Source organism: Geotrypetes seraphini, chromosome 1, assembly GCF_902459505.1.
Source record: "Geotrypetes seraphini chromosome 1, aGeoSer1.1, whole genome shotgun sequence".
NCBI lineage: Eukaryota > Metazoa > Chordata > Amphibia > Gymnophiona > Dermophiidae > Geotrypetes > Geotrypetes seraphini.
Window position 1 is genome coordinate 153,587,940 of NC_047084.1, and position 24,256 is coordinate 153,612,195.

The window sequence follows — 24,256 nt, forward strand, 5'->3', positions numbered from 1 at the left end:
ACTGAGATTCTTTGCCTCTCCAATCTGCGAGGAAACATTCTTTAAAGAGCTCTGGTCACTGTCTCCACTAATAGGATGCAAAGCAGCTGTTACTGGCAGCTAATACCGAGAAACTTTCTCCTAGACTCTTAAACACCATCCTTAATCTGATTAGTTTTCTTTTCACATCTCTCTGTTGTTTCTTTTTCTTTTTTTTACTTTGAGTCACCATGATGAAAACCAAACTTAAGAAAAAAAAAAAAAAAAATTCAGAGGAGCAACTAGTTCCGTCTGGGAGATCCGCCTGGGAGAATTGTATTTTCTTGGAACTGACAGCTGTGAGGGTGGCCTTGGCCCCACTTCTTCTGGAAGGAACGGGGGGTGTATGTTTAGGTTTTTTTAAAACTTACTGTACTGTCTTTTCTGACGACAGGTCAAAGCAGTTTCTATTCATAAATGTAGAGATTAGAAAGAACTTCATAAACTAGACAGGACAGAAACAATTACATTACATTACATTAGGGACTTCTATTCCGCCTATACCTAACAATCATTCACAGAAATAACTAAGGAGCTCTTTTACTAAAGGGTGTTACCCCCTTAATGCATGGTAAGAGCGGTTAATGTAGCTAGTTTTAAAAAAAGGTTTAGACAAGTTCCTGGAGGAAAAGTCCATAGTCTGCTGTTGAGACAGACATGGGAAAAGCCATTGCTTGCCCTGGATCGGTGGCAGCGAATGCTGCTACTATTTGGGTTTTCGGCAGGTACTTGTGACTCGAATTGGCCTCTGTGAAGACGGGATGCTGGGCTAGATGGACCCAGTAAGGCTATGCTTATGTCCTTATACACAGACTACCAAAGAAAACCATTAAAACGCTTTGCTGTATTTTGGCTATTACCACACGCAAACCCATGTGTTACTGGTTTTTTAAAAACTATTTTAGGGATGAGGCATGTTATGGATGGAGAGTAGGTGGCATGGAAGCATTACCCAGCTCGTGTGTTATACTGATTGTGCACTAATTGGCTAACGCAAAGGTCACACGGGAGATCCTTGGGAACTGGGTTCAATTCCCACTTCAGCTCTTGTGCCCCTGAGCAAGTCACTTTAACCCTCCGTTGCCTTAGTTACAAAAACTGAAGGCCTCTTTACAAAGCTGTGGTAGCAAGTATCGCTTGGCAAATGCACTGAAACCCATAGGAATTGAATGAACCTTGATGCATTGGAAAGGGAGCCCTTAAGAGTGCGAGTCTACTATGGACATGGAAGGAGCCTGTATATAATGTGTACATCAAGCAGTGCTATAGATATGACTATTACTCAGAGTAGTAGTAGATTACTTGGGCGGCAGTAGGTGTGTCTGTGTTAACTCTACACAGATACTATGTACTAATGACAATCAGTGGCGGAGTAAGGGGGGCTGGGGGGCAGTCCACCCCGCAATAGCGCACAGGACATTGGCGTGCCAACAATTCTGCTCTGTCAAATGTGTGCAGCGACAACTACGCGCATGAAGGGAGGGGAATTGTTGAGGGAGAAGGAGCGGTGGTCAGAGTGCGAGTTGTAAGTGTAGTGGGGGGGGGGATTCCCCCACACCCCCCCTCAATGAGAGCATGAGCGTGTGTGGGGTTCCCCTCCACAGCCCCCCTCAGAGCGTGAGTTGTAAGACACCCCCTTCAGAACACGAGTTGTAAGTGTAGTGGGGGGTTCCCCGCCCCCCCCCCCGAATTAGAGCATGAGTGTGTGTGTTCCCCCCACAGCCCCCCTCAGAGCACAAGTTGTAAGTGTAGTGGGGGGTTTCCCCCATACACCCCCTTGAGAGCACGAGTGTGTGTGTGGATTTCCCCCAACCCCCCCCCAACCCCCTTCAGAGCGTGAATTAGACACCCCCCTTAGAGCGCAAGTTGTAAGTGTAGTGAGGGGGTCCCCCCCACACCCCCAAACAAGAGCACGAGTGTGTGTGTGTGTGTTCCACCCTACAGCCCCCCTCAGAGCATGAATTGTACGTGTAGCGGGGGTTTTCCCCCCCAAACCCCCCCTGAACATGAGCACGAGTGTAATGGGGGGCTCCTCCCCACCCCCCTTCAGAGCACAAACGGTAAGGCAAAGGGGGGAGGTGCTCCGATTGTCTTCATTTGCATATTTTTCTTTTCTGAATTTGTCGGATCTGCTTGGATCGGGCCCAATCGTGCAGGTTGGTGAATCTGGCCCTAAGTATGTCCTTCAGACAGTCATTCTGTCTAGTTTAGATTATTGCAACCTTTTTTCTTCGGCCCCAGCACTCTTGCCTGCTGGCCGCCGGAGCCCTTGTCTGTCTCCAAGGGGAGAGGAGCGTGGGAGCACTGCTCCGCCCCCCTCCCGAACCTGCAAGGGATCGCCGACCTTAAAACAGGTCGCACCGACTAAGGCCAGCCTTTTTTCTTCGGCCCCAGCACTGTTGCCTGCTGGCCGCCGGAGCCCTCGTCTGTCTCCAAGGGGAGAGGAGCGTGGGAGCACTGCTCCGCCCCCTTCCCGAACCTGTAAGGGATCGCCGACCTTAAAACAGGTCGCACCGACTAAGGCCAGCCTTTTTTCTTTGGCCCCAGCACTGTTGCCTGCTGGCCGCCGGAGCCCTCGTCTGTCTCCAAGGGGAGAGGAGCGTGGGAGCACTGCTCCGCCCCCTTCCCGAACCTGTAAGGGATCGCCGACCTTAAAACAGGTCGCACCGACTAAGGCCAGCCTTTTTTCTTTGGCCCCAGCACTGTTGCCTGCTGGCCGCCGGAGCCCTCGTCTGTCTCCAAGGGGAGAGGAGCGTGGGAGCACTGCTCCGCCCCCTTCCCGAACCTGTAAGGGATCGCCGACCTTAAAACAGGTCGCACCGACTAAGGCCAGCCTTTTTTCTTCAGCCCCAGCACTGTTGCCTGCTGGCCGCCGGAGCCCTCGTCTGTCTCCAAGGGGAGAGGAGCGTGGGAGCACTGCTCCGCCCCCCTCCCGAACCTGCAAGGGATCGCCGACCTTAAAACATGTCGCACCGACTAAGGCCAGCCTTTTTTCTTTGGCCCCAGCACTGTTGCCTGCTGGCCGCCGGAGCCCTCGTCTGTCTCCAAGGGGAGAGGAGCGTGGGAGCACTGCTCCGCCCCCCTCCCGAACCTGCAAGGGATCGCTGACCTTAAAACAGGTCGCACCGACTAAGGCCAGCCTTTTTTCTTCGGCCCCAGCACTGTTGCCTGCTGGCCGCCGGAGCCCTCGTCTGTCTCCAAGGGGAGAGGAGCGTGGGAGCACTGCTCCGCCCCCTTCCCGAACCTGCAAGGGATCGCCGACCTTAAAACAGGTCACACCGACTAAGGCCAGCCTTTTTTCTTCAGCCCCAGCACTGTTGCCTGCTGGCCGCCGGAGCCCTCGTCTGTCTCCAAGGGGAGAGGAGCGTGGGAGCACTGCTCCGCCTCCTTCCCGAACCTGTAAGGGATCGCCGACCTTAAAACAGGTCGCACCGACTAAGGCCAGCCTTTTTTCTTCGGCCCCAACACTGTTGCCTGCTGGCCGCCGGAGCCCTCGTCTGTCTCCAAGGGGAGAGGAGCGTGGGAGCACTGCTCCGCCCCCCTCCCGAACCTGCAAGGGATCACCGACCTTAAAACAGATCGCACTGACGGCGTGCTGCCGTCCGGCATGCCAACGAAGGCCCCCATCAAAACCCGCAGAAAAAGAGTTAAAAACCTAGAGGGCTGGTTTGACACAGAACTGCTAATGCTAAAGAGAGACCTAAGAAAATCGGAAAGACTTTGGCTAAAATCAGGAACGCAAGAGCACAGAACCGCCTGGAGATTAAAAGTAAAAACCTACAAAAATCGAACCAAAGAAAAACGCAAAAACTTCTATGCCCTCAAAATTGGCGACATCTCAACCAACAGCAACAAGCTTTTTAAGCTGGTAAATGATCTATACAATATAGAAACATTTATCAACACACCTGAAGAGCCCACTCTAACAGCAAACAGCTTGGCGGATTTCTTCACCTCCAAAATACAAAAACTAAGATCCTCTCTTACCAACCCAACCAAGCCCCACTGGTGTTACCCTATTCTACTAGACCCAGGCGATTCCAGAGCTGACCTGTTCTGGAACACATTCTCACCCATGGACTGGCAAACTTTTAATAAACACTACAATAAGTATGCCAACTCCTACTGCAGACTGGACACCTGTCCCCCTAATGTCATGAAATCGGTCCCAGTCAATTTTAAGGCCAAAATGCTGACTTGGATCAACTCTCTACTATCCTCGGGGAAGTTCCCAGTAGAACAAGGGCACATTATGATTACACCAATTAAGAAAAATACTAAAGAGCCTTCTAACATGGCTTCCAACTTTAGACCTATCGCCAATATCCCCCTGGTTACCAAAATAGCAGAAGGGATAGTAAACACCGAACTCACCACATACTTAGAAAAACACAATATCTTGCACGACAATCAATCCGGCTTCCGGTCAGGTCACAGTACCGAAACAATTTTAGCTTCCCTGCTCGACTACCTTCATCAACTATTCAGCCAAGGCTCTTGTGCTCTAATATTGCAACTCGATCTAAGTAGCGCATTTGACTTGGTTGACCACGACACTCTACTAGACTGTCTGACTTCTATTGGAATCTCAGGTCATGTTCTCAATTGGTTCCATGGATTCCTGACAAGAACCTACAAGGTGTTCAAGGACGATACTACCTCCTACAGCTGGGACAACCCTTGTGGAGTCCCACAAGGCTCCCCCCTGTCCCCCACCCTATTTAACATCTACCTTGTCTCCCTAGGAAATCTCCTACAAAGCTTAAAGCTCAAATTTTTCATCTACGCTGACGACATCACAATAATCATTCTGCTCTCTTACTTTACCTCAGAGTTTCTAAACTCGCTATCCTTCACCCTAAATCAGATCGAACTTTGGATGTCAGCGTTTAGACTAAAGCTAAACCCAGAAAAAACTAAACTCTTCTTAGTATCCCCAAATGACAAAATTAAGGAAACTACGATACACAACAATGGACTTGACTACTGTATTGAGCAATCATTAAAAATACTAGAAGTCACTTTAGACAAGCATCTCACTCTGGAGAAACACACTGACCTAGTGTTTAAGAAAAGCATCTCGGTGTTCTGGAAACTCCGCACCATTAAAAAATACTTTGATGACACCTCCTTTCGTCTGCTGGTCCAATCTTCCATTCTTAGTGTCCTAGACTACTGTAACATCATTTATCTAGGCGCCTTCAAGAAAATCACCAGGAAGCTGAGACTGGTCCAAAATACCGCCATCCGCCTTATCTTTGGCCTGAAGAAATGGGAACACATATCCCCTTTCTACAACAAGTTGCACTGGCTGCCATTCGAATCCAGAGTTCTATTTAAGTTTTCTTGCATCTGCTACAAAACCGTATCTGGTATGTCACCAGCCTATCTTTACCCCCACTTCAACCTGAACTATAATAAGAAGAGCTCCCGCAGATCAACTTTGTTCGCTTTTCCCTCACTGAAATCGTGTCATCTTAAAAGATTCCTTGAACGAACCTTCTCTTTTCAAGCGGCCAAACTAAATTCATGGCTCGCCCAAATCATACTTGACTGCTCTTCATACCCCCCCCTTCAGAAAAAAGCTCAAAACTCTACTTTTTAACGGACCAAATCCCTAACGCTCCCCTCTTCCGCCATAACGTTTCCCCTTCTCCACCTTAGAAAACAGATTAAAACCCTTCTTTGCAACAGACCTATCCCTTAACGCCCCCCTTCCCCCATCTCACCCCCCCTCTCCTCTTCCTTACTTTTCCGCCCGCCCCCCTTCTAAGTTTGTTGCTCCCCCCCTTTTTTCCAGCTAATATGTTTGGTTCCCCTCCTCTCTTAAACTTAATTGTATCCTACTACAGCACACTCTGTATGTACCCCGTATTTGGCCCTTCCCTCACCTAAATTGTTAATGTAAACGAGTTTGACCCTACGATTGCTTTGTTATGTTCTTCTTTTTTCTAATCACACTGTATGTAATTCATCTATCTGTTGTGAACCGCCTTGAACTCCCTGGGTATGGCGGTATACAAAATAAAATATTATTATTATTATTATTGTTCTTTTAGGAATCCCCACAACTGTGATACATGCATTACAGGTTACCCAAAATTTAATTATATGAGTTCTTCTTGGAGTGGCAAAGTGTGATCACATGTCAGATTATGTTAAATTGTATTGGTTGAAGATAGAATATAGGGTCCAATACAAATTGTTGCTATTAATATACTTGTGTATACACCAGTTGGCACCAAAATGTTTGGTTGATAGCATCTCGCCTCAAAAGTTACATTTCATGGCAACCTTTATGTACCAAGAACGCAGATGAGATTGCAAACAACCAGAGTGGGCATCTTTTCCCGTATAGGCCCTCATGCCTGGAATAAGATTCCATTATATATAAGACAGAAGAGAGATTTGAAAACTTTTAAAAGGTTATTTAAATAATATTCATTTTGTAAAATGAAGCATGGGTGCTGAACACCTTAGCTTTCTGGTAAAAGGCTGAATGTTGTGGTTAAAAGAGAGTGTATTATTTTCCATGTTGGGTTGTGCATGAAAAAAAAATTAGTTTGTTTCAGGTAACTTTCAAGTTTTTTCCTCCTATTTTCAAATTTTGTGTGGTAAAAAATATATTCAAAATGATCATTAATATACATTAATCATCTTAACCTGTGAATTAACATGCCTAAATGCACATGAAATCAATTTTGCACTCATTTTTAAAGGCATGCTACTGAATCAAATGAATAAAGCATGCACATCCCTGTTATGGAATTGTTGTATCATCTGCAAGGGTATGTTAGGTTGAAAAACACTGTTCTCACTGACGTGGTGATTTCATAAATGGTAATCATAAAGTGCTTGTATCTATAACATGTAATCTGTATGGCTTCTATTTGCAATTTCTTTTGCTTAATAAATTGAACTTATTTACTTCTGAAAAAAAAAAAAAAAAGAGTGTATTTTTGTAACTGATTTTTATGTAAATGTTTGTGATCTATATTGTATGTGATTTTGTGACTCACTTTTATAAAAGGCAGGCTATAAATGAACAAACTATAAACTACGAGCTGCAATAAATATATTTTTTAAATCCCCCCCCCCCAAAGTGCTGCACTAAATCTGGTTTTAACACATGGTAAAATCCGGCATTACCATGGGCTAAGCCCAGATAGTAACACAGGGCTTCTTTTACTAAGGTGCACTAGCGGTTTTTAGATGCTAACGCCTCCATAGAGCTTGCGTTAGTATTTTTTGTTTAGCGCAGGGTTTGCACGCGCTAAAAACGCTAGCGCACCTTAGTAAAAGGAGCCCCTAGTAACATAGTAGATGACGGCAGATAAAGACCCACATGGTCCATTCAGTCTGCCCAACCTGATTCAATTTAAATTTTTTAATTTTTTTTCTTAGCTATTTCTGCGCAAGAATTCAAAACTCTACCCGGTACTGTGCTTGGGTTCCTACTGCCGAAATCTCCATTAAAACCTACTCCAGCCCATCTACATGCGCCCAGCCATTGAAGCCCTCCCCAGCCCATCCTCTACCAAACGACCATATACAGACACAGACCGTGCAAGTCTGCCCAGTACTGGCCTTAGTTCAATTTTTAATATTATTTTCTGATTCTAGTTCCTCTGTGTTCATCAATCAGTTTTACTCTCCACCACCTCTCTCGGGAGCGCATTCCAGGCATCCACCACCCTCTCCGTAAAGTAGAATTTCCTAACATTGCCTTTGAATCTACCACCCCTCAACCTCAAATTATGTCCTCTGGTTTTACCATTTTCCTTTCTCTGGAAAAGATTTTGTTCTACGTTAATACCCTTCAAGTATTTGATTCTAGTACTTTTTAGTAAAAGTGTTAATCGTGTTTTGTATTGATTGTTTTTTTGTTGATTTTGTATGTCATCTTGTAACCCGCCCTGGGTAAGGGCGGGATATATATATATAAATAAACCAAACCAAATACATACACTAATAGGCAAACCTGTTCAGACCCAAGACCCAGGCAAATTAGGCACCAAAAGCCAAATGAAAAAGAAGAGCAGAAGGTGCCATCTGGACGGCCTGCTGAAATGAAGACAGTTTAGAGAACACGAAAGAGAGTCAATAGCGAGTATATTAAAAAGGAGTTTCTTGGGGAGAGGGGTGTTTGCATTAGGAGCACTGTCAATGGACCCTTCTTGTGGCAGCTGCTGCCGTGAGCTGTCTTCCAGGCTCAGAGCCTTTCAGGAAACTGCACAACCTGCAAGCAAAACTGATGTAACATGTGCAACCTTTAATACAGCAGTTTACTTCCGATTCTCCCCGGCTTATCTTACACCCAACTGGAAAGCGCCAAATCCTTAATTGCTTCTATTATAATTGTATTTAAGTGCTTTTATAGAATTATATGATTGTATTTTATTTTGCACTTTAAAATGAATAAAGAAATCAAAAAATAATAATAATTGCTTCTGACATGAAAAAGGACATGCTAAGTTTTGGCACAGATTTTATTCACTTTGTAACACTAATCTTTACTGCATCTCAGATGAAGTGTGGCATTTCACCGCAGATAACCCTTTTTGGCAGATCTTCCTGGTGGAACATGTATCCACAAATCTTCAACACCCCCCCTCCCAAACTACCCATAATGGCCCAAATTGGCCTCTGGACCTCCATTTCCACAAAGCTATCCTTGAGGGTCAGTGGGTCTAGGACTCCCCGATCCCTCCCAAGCCACTTTTAGACTGACAGACAAAAATGGTGTCACTTGCTCCTGCCTCCAGTACCACCATCTTATAAAATCTAATCTAATCTGGTATTTCTAAGTCACGCTATGCCTACACAGGTTCAAGGTGACTTACAATATTTCAAATTACAGAATTAATATACTACATTATAGTAGTTTGAGTAGGACAGAATTATGAAAAGGTAACAAAGAAGAGAGAATGGAGGTTCTATGATTGTACTGATGTAGCACTCGAGTACACTTCTCCCTCCGTATTCGCGGTTTCTGCACTCGCGGTTTCACATAATCGCGATTTTTCGTCGGGTGACTCCGCCCCAAAAAATTACATCATGATTAATGTTCCTTTCCTTTTGCTGTAATGTAAAAAAAGTTAAACTTTAAACAATATTCACTCAGCTTCCATGATTTCTCCTACAAAAATCAAAGTTCAAAAACTTTAACCCTGAAAATCGCTGGTTCACATCGTGCATAGGGAAAAACGCTGCTTCCCAACATCCATAGAGTGAAATGCTGCTTCCCAGCATGCATAGAGAAAATCTCTTGCCTGCTTAAAGCTTTCTGTATTGCTGCTTGCCTGCCAAAAGAATTCTCATTCGCTGCTGGCTACAGTATTCAATAAATTCAGTTAATATATACAGCATTGTACTGCATCATTATTCCACTAACATAGTATTTAGTTGTACTGTAGTCCCTTCCATAAACCGCAAATATGAATTTTATATGTTATTCACGGTTTTATTAACAAAACCGCTATTTTTTTTACAAAAAAACGCGATTAACAAATACAATTCATATTCGCGGCTATAGCTAGAACGTATACCCCGTGAATACGGAGGGAGAAGTGTACAGGGTAGGATTTTGTGATATTAGATATTTTGAGTTAGTTGTCTACTCTATGGTGTGTATGCTTTCAAAGAAGAGTTTTAAATTTTTTTTCAGAATCTGTTTTAGAATGTTTCCATCCCAATGTGAGTTGGGAGGTTGTTCCAGATCTTGGTGGCAAGATATGTGAAGAGCAAGTCGAATATGCATTTATATTTAACTCCTTTGGGAGACAGGAGTAGCAGTTGAAGCAATTTCAATTTTCTGGTTAATGTAGGCCAGGAATTGACAAATAAGTTTATGAGCAACTCAGCAGTTTTTGCATATAAGATTTGAAACATTATGCAGGATAGTTTGAAGGTGATACAAGTTTTGATAGGCAGCCAGTGTAAGTTCTTATGGTAAGGTGAGATGGAGTCAAATTTTTTAGTTTGTATATTAGTCTGACTGCCATGTTTTGAATCATCTGTAGTTTGTTCAGGAGAGTTTAGCCCTGCATAGAGGGAGTTGCAATAATCTAGCTGGGATATTATAAGTATTTGCGTTAGAACAGCAAAGTGGCGCTCTTGAAAAAAGGGCCCAATGAGTCTTAGGGCCTGTTTTACAAAGCCGTGCTAGCGGCTGCCGCCCGGCAACAGCCCCGAAGCCCTTTAAATCTCTATATTAACCAATCCATAGCTTAATATACGAGATAATGAATATGATTAACCAATGAAAGTGTGAAATGTAACATGCACCAATCATATAAAAGAAAGCTCCTTGAACCAAGGATTCAGACTCATCGGAAGTTCTCCATCAGTCTGGCCAGCCTGGTATATGCTCTATCACTCTGTATGCTGTGTGATTTGTTCCTGTAAGCTATTATTATTTGATTATTAAAACTCATATTATTTGTATCAGCATAAAGGGAGTTGAGTGGTCTGTCTGTGAAGGCCTAGGGTCTTCAGCTTTGGGGCCGCTAGCGTGGCTTTATAAAACAGGCCCTTAGTCTTCTCATATTGTAGAAGGTTTTCTTCCTTAGACTGTACTGTCTTTCCTGATGACAGGTCAAAGCGGTTTATATTAAAAAAAAAGTAAAGATTAGAAAGAACTTCATAAACTAGACAGGATAGAAACAATCAATCATTCATAGAAATAACTAAGGAGCACATTTACCAAAGGGTATTAAGTCCTTAATGCATGATAAGAGCAAATACTTGAGATTTGTACGATAGGGTGGAGTTGCTGATATCCAGCGTGGATCCTGAGGTTAGAGTTACAGGTTTAGGAACTGTGTGTGCAGCATTATGAAAACAAAGAATTTTGGTTTTGTTCACATTTAAGTTAGTTGGATCTGTATTTTGTCAATTCAGACACACACCTTCCCACTCATTTCTTTAGAATCCCACCCCAAATCCCTGTCCCCTTATTTTTTTTTTCACAGTACTCCCACAAACCTTTCACCATCACTCCAGCCCTGTCACAAGTACCACCTTCCAGAAAACACTATTTTCCAGTTCCTCTTTCACAAAACACCCACATAGCACTCCAGCCTCCAGCTCCTCTTTATAGGGGAGCAACAGGCACCTGGCAACAGAAGCAGTGCTTAAGGCCGCCTTCCAGCCCTCCTCCACCTAAGCCCAACTGATATGTTTAAACCACTTGGAATATATGTAAGTAGAGCCATGCTGTGCAAACAGGTCATTTCAGTCTAGGCAGCAAAGCCTCTTTATTAACCTTATCTTTCATTAGGTTATTATATTCTGAATAGCTGGATTAACCTGATGAGAGTAAACTCTAGTCACAAATGTATTAAATTTGGCCAATAAAAAAAGGTACCCAGACATCTTTAGTTTTAGAAGTACTTTACAGTACAGAAGGGAAATCACACCGCTGTTCCAGAATTTTGTTTTTATTTCACATTACAAGAAACTAGTACAAGCTTATAATAATAAAAAAAAATTGAAGATTGTTAAAAAATAATTTACAGCTTGGTAATGTTCAGATGAAAGAAAAAAATTCTCTACTATCTATAATTAAACCAGTTGCCGAACAGCTTTAATTCTGAAAAAAAAAAAAAAATTTACATTCACACCGAAATAAAAATCAGACAGGGTTTTTAAAAAAAAAAATATATGTAAAAAGAAGAAAAAAAATTAAAAAAATCAGCTTTCTTCACATTCGCCTCTTCTGTGTGCTTATATACAAGACTGGAAAAAAGAAAAAATATTGAATTACAATACATTAGTAATTGTTAAAATATGCCCAGCTAGGAAAAAAAATGGCAAAATGAAACTGGGACATTACACATATACTTCCCCCTCCCTATTCATGGTTTCGATTATCCACATTTTTTTCCCTAGGCCCCCCCTTCAGAATCGCTCATTGGCATAAAACAAAAAAATGGCCCTGGGACTTGAAGGAAGGCAATCAGAGGTGGGGGGGGGGGAGGGGGGGGCATCGGAGCATGGACCATACCTGGTGGTCTAACGGTGATGGGGACAGGAGTGTTCTTCTTAAACTCCTGCCCCATGCAGAGCTGTACTGTGAGTTCCCGTCGTCTCACGAGACTACAACAGGGAATTCCTGTTGTAGTCTCGTAAGACCACGGGAACTCAGCAGCACGGCTCTGCATGAGGCAGGAGTATAGAATATTGCTCCTGCCCCGCGTCACCGCTAGACCACCAGGTAAGTTCCGGGGTGGATCAGAGCCGGCCAAAAGTTATTTGCAATTTTTCCCTATTTGTGGGCTGGCTCTGTCCCTAATCCCCCCGAATAGGGAGGGAGAAGTGTATACAGAGCCTCTGCTGACAGACTGGCTTCTATGCACATGTTGCATAAGTACATTATGAAAAGTACCAAGAAATATCAAGTCATTGTGTGGCCATCCACAAATCTCTCTCAATACAATATGAACAAAGGCAACCATAAGCAATACAGCTGCAATTAAAGATTAGGTTTACCTGCTTAATCTTGTTTTAATATACACAGGAGTCTGTACATTAGGTGATCAATCCATGCTCACAAACACTTGCAGAAGGGTGTCAATCACATCTTTCAGCTCCTCCTTCACCAGTGGAGTATAGCTCCCTCTTCAGTAATTTATACCAAAACAATCAAGCTCCACTGTAACATGAGAAAAGAGAAGGGGCACGGGGAATGTCCCTGGAAAGAATATACAAGAGTAAATCAAAAAATAAAGGTAAACGGTTGTGGATTCAAATCCTACACTGCTCCTTGTGACCCTGAGCAAGTCACTTAATCCCCCATTGCCTCAGTACATTAGGTCGTGTGTGAGCCCACCGAGACAGACAGGAAAAAATGCTTGAATATCTGAATGTAAACCACTTAGGATTAAGTGGTATATAAATAAAATTTAACTGCTTTAATACAAGTAACTGTGAGCAACTGAACATATCACTGTTCCACACAGTCCCCAACACTGTCGATTCTCACTGAGAGTTCCTTGACAAGTTTCTTTAGAAGTTTGGTTGTCAGTACTTCTTTCAGTACGTTCCTAAAGGTCTTTTTCAAGACTACCTGAAATAGAGATACAACTGTAATATCCTGTTATCAGTTTGGTATGTCCCCCTGAGGAAGGCAAACAGTTGCGTAACATCGGCCTCCCTCCAATCTTTAGGATTTTAGCGACAGGTTACAGCTCACTAACAGCAAGTAAGCAATTTCATGTTTGAGTTCTTTTAGTACCCTGGGATTTTTACCATCCGGTTGCTCTTTTTTGAACCTTTTCTAGTTATTTTGTACCCGGGGCAATGGTGTATTAAGTGATTTGCACAAGGAGAAGTGCTGGGATTTGACCCCAAAACCTCAGGGGGCTGAGACAGCATCTATGCAACTCTTCACCTCATTAAGTGTATGGCAAGATGCTAGGACCACCTCCAAGAGATTTTGCACTTGACAATTACAGCATGTTATCTTAGAACTTACAGCAGTTTATTATTATGAAATCAATGAGCTGAAAGCATAAAAAAAATGAACTATGGAGTGTGTACTGAACAGATGAAATTCCACATTTACAAACTTAATCCTAAACACCATGAGGTTGGTTGGAAGCCTAAGATGCAAATGTGTTGAACAAAGCTTACCATTGTTTCCTCTGATAAATGCATCTCCATACTTGTTTTTTAGCTGTCCATTAACATATTCTTCTGTCTGTTCCAGAGCTATGTTCATGTAGCCATCCAGACAAGCCAGGACACCTGCAAAGATATATAATGCAATGACTGGCAGCACAGTTCATTCAGCCAGAAATATAATCCAGTCTGCTTCTACTTGCACCCCTTTATACAATAAAGGAAAAACAGTTACCGTATTTTTTGCTCCATAAGAGGGTGGAAATAAGGGTGTGTCTTATGGAATGAATACCCGAATACCCAACTCCCCCCGGTTACCTTATTTTACTTCTGGTGCCCTCCCTCGCTGGACGTGGCTGCCTCAATAATGGCAGAGCTGCGCAAAAGAGTGGCTGCCTGCCTGGTTGGCTAACGTGGCTGCCTCCTCTTCTGTTCTCTAGTGGCAGGGCGGTGCACAAGGCTGCCTGCCTGGTCTCACGCTGCTTCCCGCAATAACTGAGCTCTCTGCCGCTAGAGAACAGAAGAGAAGGCAGCCATGTCAGCCACATCCAGCAAGGAAGGGTGCAAGAAGTAAAATAAGGTAACGTGGTGTGGGGGGGAAGCCGGGACCTGCCTGCCTGCTCTGCTGAATTAAAAATAGGGAGGGAGAGGCCTGCCTGCCCTGTCTCTACCTGCCTGACACTAGACCATCAGAGGGGGGGGAAACAGGGTGCAGAGCTTGGAAAGGAGTTTGGGTTGGGTGCAGAGCCTGGCAGGGAGAATGTTTTTTTTGTTTTTCTCCTCTAAATCTAGGGTGCGTCTTATGGTCAGGTGCATCTTAACGGAACGAAAAATACAGTAAGTTACAAATTCTACTGAAAACACAACACAAAAATCTAGTGAATTACTGTGCATTTCATGTGACAACCCTGCTGTAGAGAAAAAGGATCCAAATACACAAAACAGTCAGTAACACCTACAAAGAAGTGTACATGCCGACAGAATTGGGACAAATGATTCTTCATTGGAAAAAGGCCCAACAATGTTATGGATTTTAACCAGTACTTGAAATGACACATAAATTACCTTCAAAAGTCACAAACTTTATTGCACATTTTTCAAATCCTATCTCTTTGACAAATTCCTCTGACTCCCCCCCCCCCCCCCGGTCTTGTAACCCTGCCTTGTATCTCCGACATACCTCTGGATTCCCTGACCACTCCCTACTCGCTAAGCTATGCTGATTGACTTATTTGTAACATCACTTACAGTCTCTTACTATGTTAACCACTCTGAACTGTTATGGTACTTCTGTATACAAAAATAAAGTTGTTATTATTATTATTATTTAAAAATACAATTCATGACACAGTTTCATTGATCTATAAAGCAATTAAAAATATTTTTTGAATAGGAAACTAGCAATATAAGGGCCCCTTTTACTACAGACTAGTGGTGCTAATTCCATTAGTATGCACTAAATGCCAAGAAGACTATATGTATAAAATGGGCTTTTTAGCATTTAAGCACATGCTAAGTTTTAGTAAAAGGACCCTTAAATTAAGTTGTTCCAAGAACCACCTTAACTAGATCACAGTAAGTTAAATAGAGCCCACTTTGACTAATCACTGTAGTTCAGCTGATTGGAATACTCCTGGATGAAGAATCAAGCTGTCTCTGTAATATATTACATTGCATTTTTCAGACAGCAAAATGTAAAACATGGGAGAGGGGTGCAAGGATTTTTGCAAGGCAGTGTTTCACAAACCTGGTATCAACAGAACAAATCATGGATGAGCTTCTTACTGTAACCTAAATTCTTCAGAATTTAACACATTTTTTTCTACATTTCATAGAAATAAAAGACAGCAGACCTCCTGGAGTATTTGCCAACACCAATGATAAAATTCAAGCCTGCTTAACACAGAAAGAAATGGCAAGGGAAAATGAAAACCAAGTGGAGTTTGTGGTGACCTTGGCAGCTTGAGTAGGGCACGAATTCCTCTTCAAATAACCATTTTACTAAAATTTCCAGACTATTCTCACAAAATAAATATTATATTGGAGACCAATTTCATTTGGTCTTAGGGAAGTTTAAAAAAAAACCAAACACCAGCAAGGAATGCTTAGTCTGAACAGTTAAATCATCTTGGGCAAGACTATTTTCAGCTCAAAATACATAGCATATGAAACGGAGGTGTAGCAAGGGAGTGAGGTGCCGAGCATTGCCATGCCGAGCATTGCCATGCCGTGCATTGCCAAAGCATTCTTCCCTGGCATGTACACCCGTTCCTCTTTAAAATCATTGCTGGCAGCAAGCAGCTCCCAGCTGCTGCTCATGTTGGCCTCAGCTTTCTTTCTGACATCACTTCCTGGCCCCACCCCCTCCCAGTATGCACCAGTAAGGGGACAGCCCACCATTTTGAAGAGGTGGGCTGAGGCAGGAGGGGCATCCCTCCTGCCAAACTTTTCTACATAAAAGGTACAGGGTGTAAGGATCCTGGGGCATACAGCCGGGTGGGGGGAGGCCTACCAGGTGTTTTTTTTGTGTTGGGGGTGCGGCTCAGTGGGAGGGATGAATTGGGGATTTTTTTTAAATAGGCACAAGAGCTGCACCCATAAAAATAAATTGATTGGGGATTCCCAAAGCAGGAGTTGGCAGAGAAAACCCTGATTCAGTTTAGTCTGCAGCCGCTGTTCTCCCCTTTGCTAGCTCTCAGCTGATGGCAGCTGGGGAGAAGGAAGGAGAAAGGAGGTTGCAGGCAGGAGGAGCTGTGCCTAGCGATTGCTCTTCTGAGCAGGTGCTAGGCACAGTTCCTCCTCTTTTACCAGTGCTATTCCACATGAATAGCATGCATATAATTTGCATACTATTGTGCTGAGCATCACCAGTAAATTAACTCTTTGGCCTCTTGAAAGATAGTCATTACAACACTTTCCGCATCCCAAAACACTGTAGCCACGACCTTTCCTGCTGACTTTTGGGTCTTGAATTTCCTTGGCCTTGGAGAACCCGAGTGCCGCCATAGCATGGACTGTTTTGTCTCAGGATCACAGTGGTGTAACCACATTTCATCATCAACAGTAACTAGTTCTAAAAAGGTTGGCACCAGTTTGCTGAAAATGCAGCAAAATCAACTTGGAAGTGTCCATTCAATGTCATTTCTCATCAGCATTCAAACATTTGGGCACCAACTTGGCTGACAGTTTCTACATACACAACTGCACGTGGATTAAACACCCAACATGTTCCCTAGATATCTGTAGTGTCTCAGCAATTGTTTCAGCCGATATTCACCGATCTGACAAAAATCAAATCATGGACATGGGTCAACAATTTCAGGAGCTGACAACATCTGAGGCCTCGCAGACTTTGTTGTATCTTGAGTCTCAAAATCTCCACGCTGAAAGTTTGCACACTACTTCTTCACCGTTGAGTATGATGAGAATTTATCATTCAATGCTTGCATCATACATTCATGGATTTCCTTTGGATTTTTCTTCTGAAAAATAGGAACTTCATGATGGCGTGGAGTTCCATACTTGAAAATTCCAAACTTTGTTGACACGGTTCAATCAATGATCTGAAACAATGTCAAAACATAGCATTATGATTCTGCAAATTGGCACTTTGCAAAATAAAATAACTTTCTTTTCAGCTAATGTGGCAAAATAACACTCAGAATTTAGGAAGTTGGTTGTGCTTAGAACTTTTCAGCACTCCTTCGTAACAAGTTCTCTTTGTGATGAATTAAAGGGAATGCCCCCCCCCCACCCCAACACCAAATAATCGGTGCTGAAATATTCCAGCAGCTCTGGAGCTGCTGTGACTGTTTTGTGAGCACACAACACATGCACAGCAGTTGCTCCCAATAAAATTAAAAATAAATATAAAATACAATTGGCAGGAGGGATGCCCACTACCTCCTGCCTAAGGACAACCCCTAGACATCCCCCCCACATCTGAGGATATGTAGGAGGGATGCCCACTACCTTCTGCTTAAGGACATGCCCACCCTCTTGATTGGCCCAGGTACCTAAAGCCTATCATCGGGAGAGGGGGGCTGTCAATCAGGGCCTTAAGCCCTTACCTGTGCATCTCAGGATACACCAGGAACAGTGTATCCATTCTAAAGAGACAAACTGAGAAAGGAGGGAATAGGTATCCCTCCTGCCTTTCATTGGAGGAGGAAAAGAAGGCCAACGAGGAGTATCCTCAAATAGGAGGGAGAGGGCATCCCTGCTATCATGGGGGGGGGGGGGGGAAGTTCGATCAAGTGGAGTTGGTGTCCTCAGGCAGTGTGGAGAGGGCATCCCTCCTGCTTATCGTCAGGGGGGTGGGTGTCCTCAGGCAGGAGGGAGTAGGCATCCTTCCTACTAAAAGTCACTTGTGTGTGTGATTGGGGGGGGGGAATAGGGGGGTTCTGCCTGCCACTGCCGCTGCTCTCCTGCTGGCTGAGCTGATCGCCGGTAGGAGAAACCCTGATCAGCTGAGCCGACAGGACTCCCCAAAGCCATCTGCAGGTTCAGGGAGTCTAGCCAGCTAAGCTCAGACGGCAGGGAGAGGAGCAGCAGGCAAATTTTGACAGGAGGAACGTTATACGAGACGGCAATGTTCAAATACCTCGATAATCCACTCCGGAATTCAACTTTACTACCACCGGCCTTCCAATAATCTGCTTTAAGAAGTCACTCGGCGTTTGCTTCCTTAGGCTCATGGTTCTTCCTACACAGAGGGGAAAAGGGAAAGTAGATCATTACAAAAGCCGAGCAACGGATTCGGGAACTCTAAACCATTCAAGAATAGAAAAGCCCCAAAAGACACTCGCGTTTAACCACCTCAGGTGAGCGCTTCTCTTCACACTAGACCCCGCACACCTGGTCTTACCTTCCAACTCCCGTTCGAGTCGCCCGTGCTAGTCCCGCCCCTTCTGACGCGACTTCCTGTTTCCGGGCGAGCGTGGCGTGGCCGAGGAAACGACGTTGCGTCAGAAATGGCGGCGGGGGAGGGAGACTTTTTGGAAGGAAAACGAGATGGTCGAATCGGCGATTTACATTTGTAGGACGGGGAGCCGTGGAGGGGGGGAGCGGAAGCCGCACGTAGGTTGCTGAGTGTCTGTTTGTTTCGTTTTGGAGACGTTGATACGATAGGGCGGCTTTGGTCTCGTCGAGTCCCTTGTTGGGGCTGCGCGGGAACTGCCTGGAAGAAGGACCCAGGACCCGTCCTTGGAGAGAGCTCCCGTCCCGTGAGGTCCGGGTCCGCAGTTTGAGGTCGGCCTCGTGCTTGTCCAGTAAGGATCCCCACGACGCTCCTGCGTTGCCCTCTGTGCACGTGCCCTGTACGTTCAACACTTACTGCCTTTGAATCTCTAAATGCGAGAACTTTCGATGCCCTGGAGCTTTAGTATACTGTTGTACTTTTGGTAAAAAAAAAAATGTTCCCCATTTTATTGTAATTTCCTAAAGTACTGTCCGTGTATGAGGGAAATGGCTTTTATAAAATTGTGTGGGATTCTTTTCAGGATGCCCATAATTTGTATGCATATTTATCTCATGCATAGTTGTTGATTAACAAAATATCAATAAAGTTAAGACTTATTAAACCAATTCAATAGTTTTGCTAATCAATAAAAGATTAGACAACATATCCTGTCTTTAAATAGAAAACTATCCTGACAATAAATATTTATATTATTTTTAATATTTGTATTCTTTTTAATTATTTATAAATTTTCACACATAAATAGCAACACATTCTAACACACAGAACCCCCCTACAATACATACTAACAATCTAAAAAGGCTTAATAACTGTTCATCTTTCAAAGAAGGAATACTAGATATGTTCACATTGTTTCACAACTAATTCAAATTCCTCTGTGTCCAGTTCAATTCTTGCTGTATGAAAACCTCCACAAACTGTCCAAATTGCGGATGAAGATGTAATTCCCCACAATCTGAGCTGGTTGTGTCCAATAAAATCGCTTGTTCAATAGTATTACTTGCTCAACATGAGACCGTGTTTTGCCTCACGAGGCATCCTCAGGAGCTAATAGAGCTGAGCTTCTGTCTGAGTATTCATAATATCTTTACTTCAGAAGGCAACTCGGTAGGAGATAATATCTTTGGATATAATATTCTTTTGGATATCTCCTACCGAGTTGCCTTCTGAAGTAAAGATATAATGAATACTCAGACGGAACCTGTGGCGAAACACGGTCTCATGTTGAGCAAGTGATACTATTGAGCAAGCGATTTTATTGGACACAACCAGCTCAGATTGTGGGGAATTACATCTTCATCCGCAATTTGGACAGTTTGTGGAGGTTTTCGTACAGTTGTGGAGGTTTTCATACAGAGGAATTTGAATAAGTTGTGAAACAATGTGGACATATCTAGTAATCCTTTGTTGAAAGATGAACAGTTATTAAGCCTTTTTAGATTGTTAATATGCATTGTAGGGGGTTCTGTGTGTTAAAATGTGTTGTATTTATATGTTAAAATTGATAAATTGTTTAAAAAAAATACAAATATTAAAAAGAATACAAATAGTTATAGTATATTTATTGTAAGAATAGTTTTCTATTTAAATACAAGATATGCATTTTGTTGTGGATATCCCAAAAACCTGACTGACTAGGTGTGTCTTGAGGACTGGGTTGAGAACCCTTATCCTAAGAACATAAAGAGTTGCCAAGGATAGACCACAGGTCCATCAAACCTAGGGCCTAGAGCAGGGGTGCCCAGAATTTTTGGGGTTGTGAGCTACATTTAAAATGACCAAGTCAAAATGATCTACCAACAATAAAATTTAAAAAAAACACAAAGCACACTGTATGCAGAGAAAATGTTAATTATCATTTGTATTCGGGGGTTTTATCAGAGGTCAAGGCAGATGACTTTATGCAATGTCACCTCAGTAACAGTTATACAAAAATAGATAAATATACCCCTTCCCTTTTTACTAAAGCGGTTTTTAGCACAGGGAGCTGCGCTGAATGCCCCGCGCTGCTCTCAACGCTCATAGGCTCCCTACGCTAAAAACCGCTATTGCGGTTTAGTAAAAGGGGGCCACAGTACAAAATATAGACAGCAGATTTAAATTCTCAAAATGGACACATTTTGATCACTAAATTGAAAATAAAATCATTTTTCTTACTTTGTTGTCTGGTGATTTAATGAGTCTCTGGTTGCACTTTATTCTTCTGACTGTGCATCCAATATTTCTTCCCTTCTTTCAGCCTGCTGTATGCTTCCAGACCTCATTCCCTCCGCCAACTTTTTCTTCCACTCTCCCTGCCCCCCTCCCCCCTTCTTTCTGTCTGTCTTTCTCCATGCCCCCTTTCTTTCTGTCTTCCTGTCCCCCTTTCTGTCTTTCTTTGTCTCCTTGCCCCTCTTTCTTTCTGTCTGTCTTTCTCTTTGTCTTTCTGTCTCCCTGCCTGCTCCCAAGTCACTGCCGCTGCCATCGGGGAACAGGCCTCCAAACCACCACCTCCCCTCCTCCCCCTAAGAGCCACAAACACTACCTGTCACAAACTGTTGCACGGAACGAGAGTTTTCTGCATGTATTTCCAAGGACGGTTCCCCCCGGGGACATCAATGAAGCGAAGAGGCGTTCGATCAGTTCTCCCCCCCCCCGAATCCTTCCTTCCTCCTGCTTCTACCCTACGAGGGTGCTCGTGACTGATCCCTGGGAGTTCACGCTCTCTGCCGCTTCCTGCCTTCCAGTCCCCCCCACTTGACACAACTTCCTACTTCCGGTGGGGCGGCCCATGGCAGAGAGGAAAGCTCCAAGGCTGGCCTGGGAATCCCTGAGAGAAGGTAGGACGGTGGGGGGAGGGGGAGGGATACTGACTGGCGCACGAGCACCGCCAGAATGCTTCGGGTCCATCTGGCTCTTGGGAAGCAAGTAGAATGCGAAGGCAACGCGATCAACTTGCGTTGGCTTCGTGATCTACCGGTTGATCGCGATCGACCTTTTGGGCATCCCTGGCCTAGAGCTTTAGCAGCATTTAGAAAGCAAAAATGCAAATCTTTCCAAATTTATACCCTGGCTGCACCACTTGAAAACTCACTTATTAGGCTTTAATCCCATTCACTGTGGTGGTGAATGTCACTCTTTGCCATGGGCTACCCTTGGCATCTCTTAAATATAGGAAGAAACTTCCTGCTGCTGGTAAGAATATTTGGATGCCAAATCCCTTTTATAACAAAGGTGAAAGATAGCTAGAATAACTCTTGCTTTTTTTTTTTTTGGGGGGGTGAAGGGAAAAAATGCAATGCAAACACAAGCAACTTGGGACAATTGAGAGCAAAGCAAAACAGACCAAATTTGAAAACAGCAGCATTCTACCTTTTTAGAGAGAGAGAACTGCAAACTGCTGGAATCTCCATAGAGCTCATCACTGGAGAAGAAATAGAGCAGATAAGAAGGATCATTGACAGCAAGCACCACTAGTTGTAAGCCATGATTTTCCAAGCCACCTTCACTTACCCCATGCTGGTTCCAAGCTACAGATCCTGCCACAGGACAAACTGCTCCCCTACCTCTCTTGTCCACAGGATAGCTTCAGAAATGTGTCCAATGTACCCAGTGGACACCTGCATCACGTGACCTAAGAAACATTGTCAGGACACAGTATGTTGGTTTAGGTGTGTACTTTATTTTGACATATATAGAGAATAGTACAATGGTGATTGAAATTCTGAATTGAATATCCTTTCTTCAGACTGCACCAGATCAATGAAGATGCCAGACATACCGTACAAGGATATCTTTGTAGAAGGACTTCAACATCTGTGTTAAAGAAAAATATACCTGATGCAATAGCCACTTATAGAACTGCCTCAGGGGGTAGGAGTATATACAGTATCCTATATAATAAAAGGCTAACTCGCGCATGCGCACTCCTATTTGCGTGTTCCGTGCGCTGTAGGTCTGTGGTCGCAGGAGTGCGCATGCGTGAGTCCCCAGCCTTCTTCCCAGCACCTACCTTGCCTGTTAGCAGCGGCGCCTCATCTCCTGTGGGGACCTCATGTGTGCTGTGTCCGTCCGTGGCCGCGGCTTGAGGCGTATGTGCCAGTTAGGTGCATCGGGCGACAGGAGCGGCGCTAGCGGCGGATGGCGGGAGGAGGGCTCATGGTCCTGCCACCGCTGCCGCTCCTGTTCACAGCGGCCTGCACGTTGCCGACTCCCCCCCCTTCCCGCAACAACCGCTACTGCTCCTGTTCAAAGCGGCCTGCTGAGGTTTGCGGCCGGCTGTAACGAACCTCGCAGGCCGCTCTCCACATGGTAGCACATTCCCTCTGACGCGATCGCGTCAGAGGGAACATGCTACCGAGTTGGAGAGCGGCCTGCGAGGTTCGTTACAGCCGGCCGCGAACCTCAGCAGGCCGCTTTGAACAGGAGGATCAGCCACCACGGGGATCGTGAGAAGAGCCGCCGAAAAAAAACCTTCAGCCGCAGCAGAGAACCTTCAGCACGCAAGAAGGGAAGGGGAGGGGCCGAAAGGAGCAGGGCAGCTCACGGTAAGAGAAGGGAATGGGGGTGGGGGAAAATGCTTCTATTGCTTCAGCAGGGACCTGGAGGGGAAGGGAAATATCACTGCTGCTTCTGCAAAGGAAAGTGGTGGGGGGGGGGAAGAGAAGGGAATGGGGTTGGGGGGAAATGCTGCTACTACTTCACAGGGATCTGGAGGGGAAGGGAAATATCACTGCTGCTTCTGCAAATAAAAGTGGGGGGGGGGGGGAGAAGGGAATGGGGGGTGGGAGAAAATACTGCTACTGCTTCAGCAGGGACCTGGAGGGGAAGGGAAATACCGCTGCTGCTTCTGCAAAGGAAAGTGGTGGGGGGGGAAGAGAAGGGAATGGGGGGGGGGGGGGGGGAAAATGCTGCTACTACTACTTCACAGGGATGTGGAGGGGAAGGGAAATATCACTGCTGCTTCTGCAAAGGAAAGTGGGGGGGGGAGGGGAGAGAAGGGAATGGGGGGTGGGAGAGACAGAAAGAAAGACAGACAGACAAAGGGTGCCAGGGAGAGAGAGAGAAAAATTGCAGGAGGGAGAGACACAGAAAGAAAGGAAGAAAGAGACAGGAGCAGGGAGAGAGACATAAATAAAGACAGACAGCCATATATTCTAGCACCCGTTAATGTAACGGGCTTAAACACTAGTATCTGTATAAAAGGGTTGGCAACTTTTTGGAAAAACTCACCACCTGCTGTGCCTCCAGGCTATATGGGAGAGGGGAATACAAGAGGTTGCATGTTTTAGCTTTGAGGTGTTGAGGCACAAAACATTAGTGCAGCTTCAACCTGGTTTACTGACCAAGCAGTTCTCAAATAGTTTCAGTGCAGGTATTTATCTGGATAGAAATCATTACCGTAGACTGTTTAAATGCATATTAATGCGGTCATTAAGTAAATATACCACAGCCATGCTTAAAGAAAAGGTTTCTCATGCATATTGTGCATAGGAAACTTTTTGCCAAGTCCAAGGCAGTGTAGTAGGGTTATTTGAGAGGAGCGGCCATCCTATCCTGGACTGCTGGTACACTGGCCCCGATCCTACTGAAACAATCTTTCCACCTCACCGTCCTCAGCTTAAAAAATTCTCCCTGGTAGCCTAGTGGCCTCAA

General features: G+C 44.4%; 1 protein-coding gene across 4 annotated transcripts; it reads right to left on the minus strand.

The window, feature by feature from the left end:
• Positions 1-11,443: 11,443 nt before the first annotated feature.
• LSM6 (LSM6 homolog, U6 small nuclear RNA and mRNA degradation associated) lies at positions 11,444-18,851 on the minus strand. Of its 4 annotated transcripts, none has more exons than XM_033940157.1 (4): positions 18,509-18,807; positions 18,245-18,346; positions 13,654-13,767; positions 11,444-11,757 (listed from the first exon to the last, which is right to left on the minus strand). In XM_033940157.1, the coding sequence occupies exons 2-4, from the start codon at positions 18,336-18,338 to the stop codon at positions 11,723-11,725; spliced, it is 243 nt and encodes an 80-aa protein (XP_033796048.1). In that variant the 5' UTR covers positions 18,339-18,346; positions 18,509-18,807; the 3' UTR covers positions 11,444-11,722. The 4 variants fall into 4 exon arrangements, with proteins under 4 accessions (XP_033796048.1, XP_033796023.1, XP_033796031.1 ...); XM_033940132.1 differs by lacking the exon at positions 11,444-11,757 and adding an exon at positions 12,216-12,712 and having other exon boundaries at positions 18,509-18,851; XM_033940140.1 differs by lacking the exon at positions 11,444-11,757 and adding an exon at positions 12,216-12,712 and having other exon boundaries at positions 18,460-18,513.
• Positions 18,852-24,256: the final 5,405 nt, after the last annotated feature.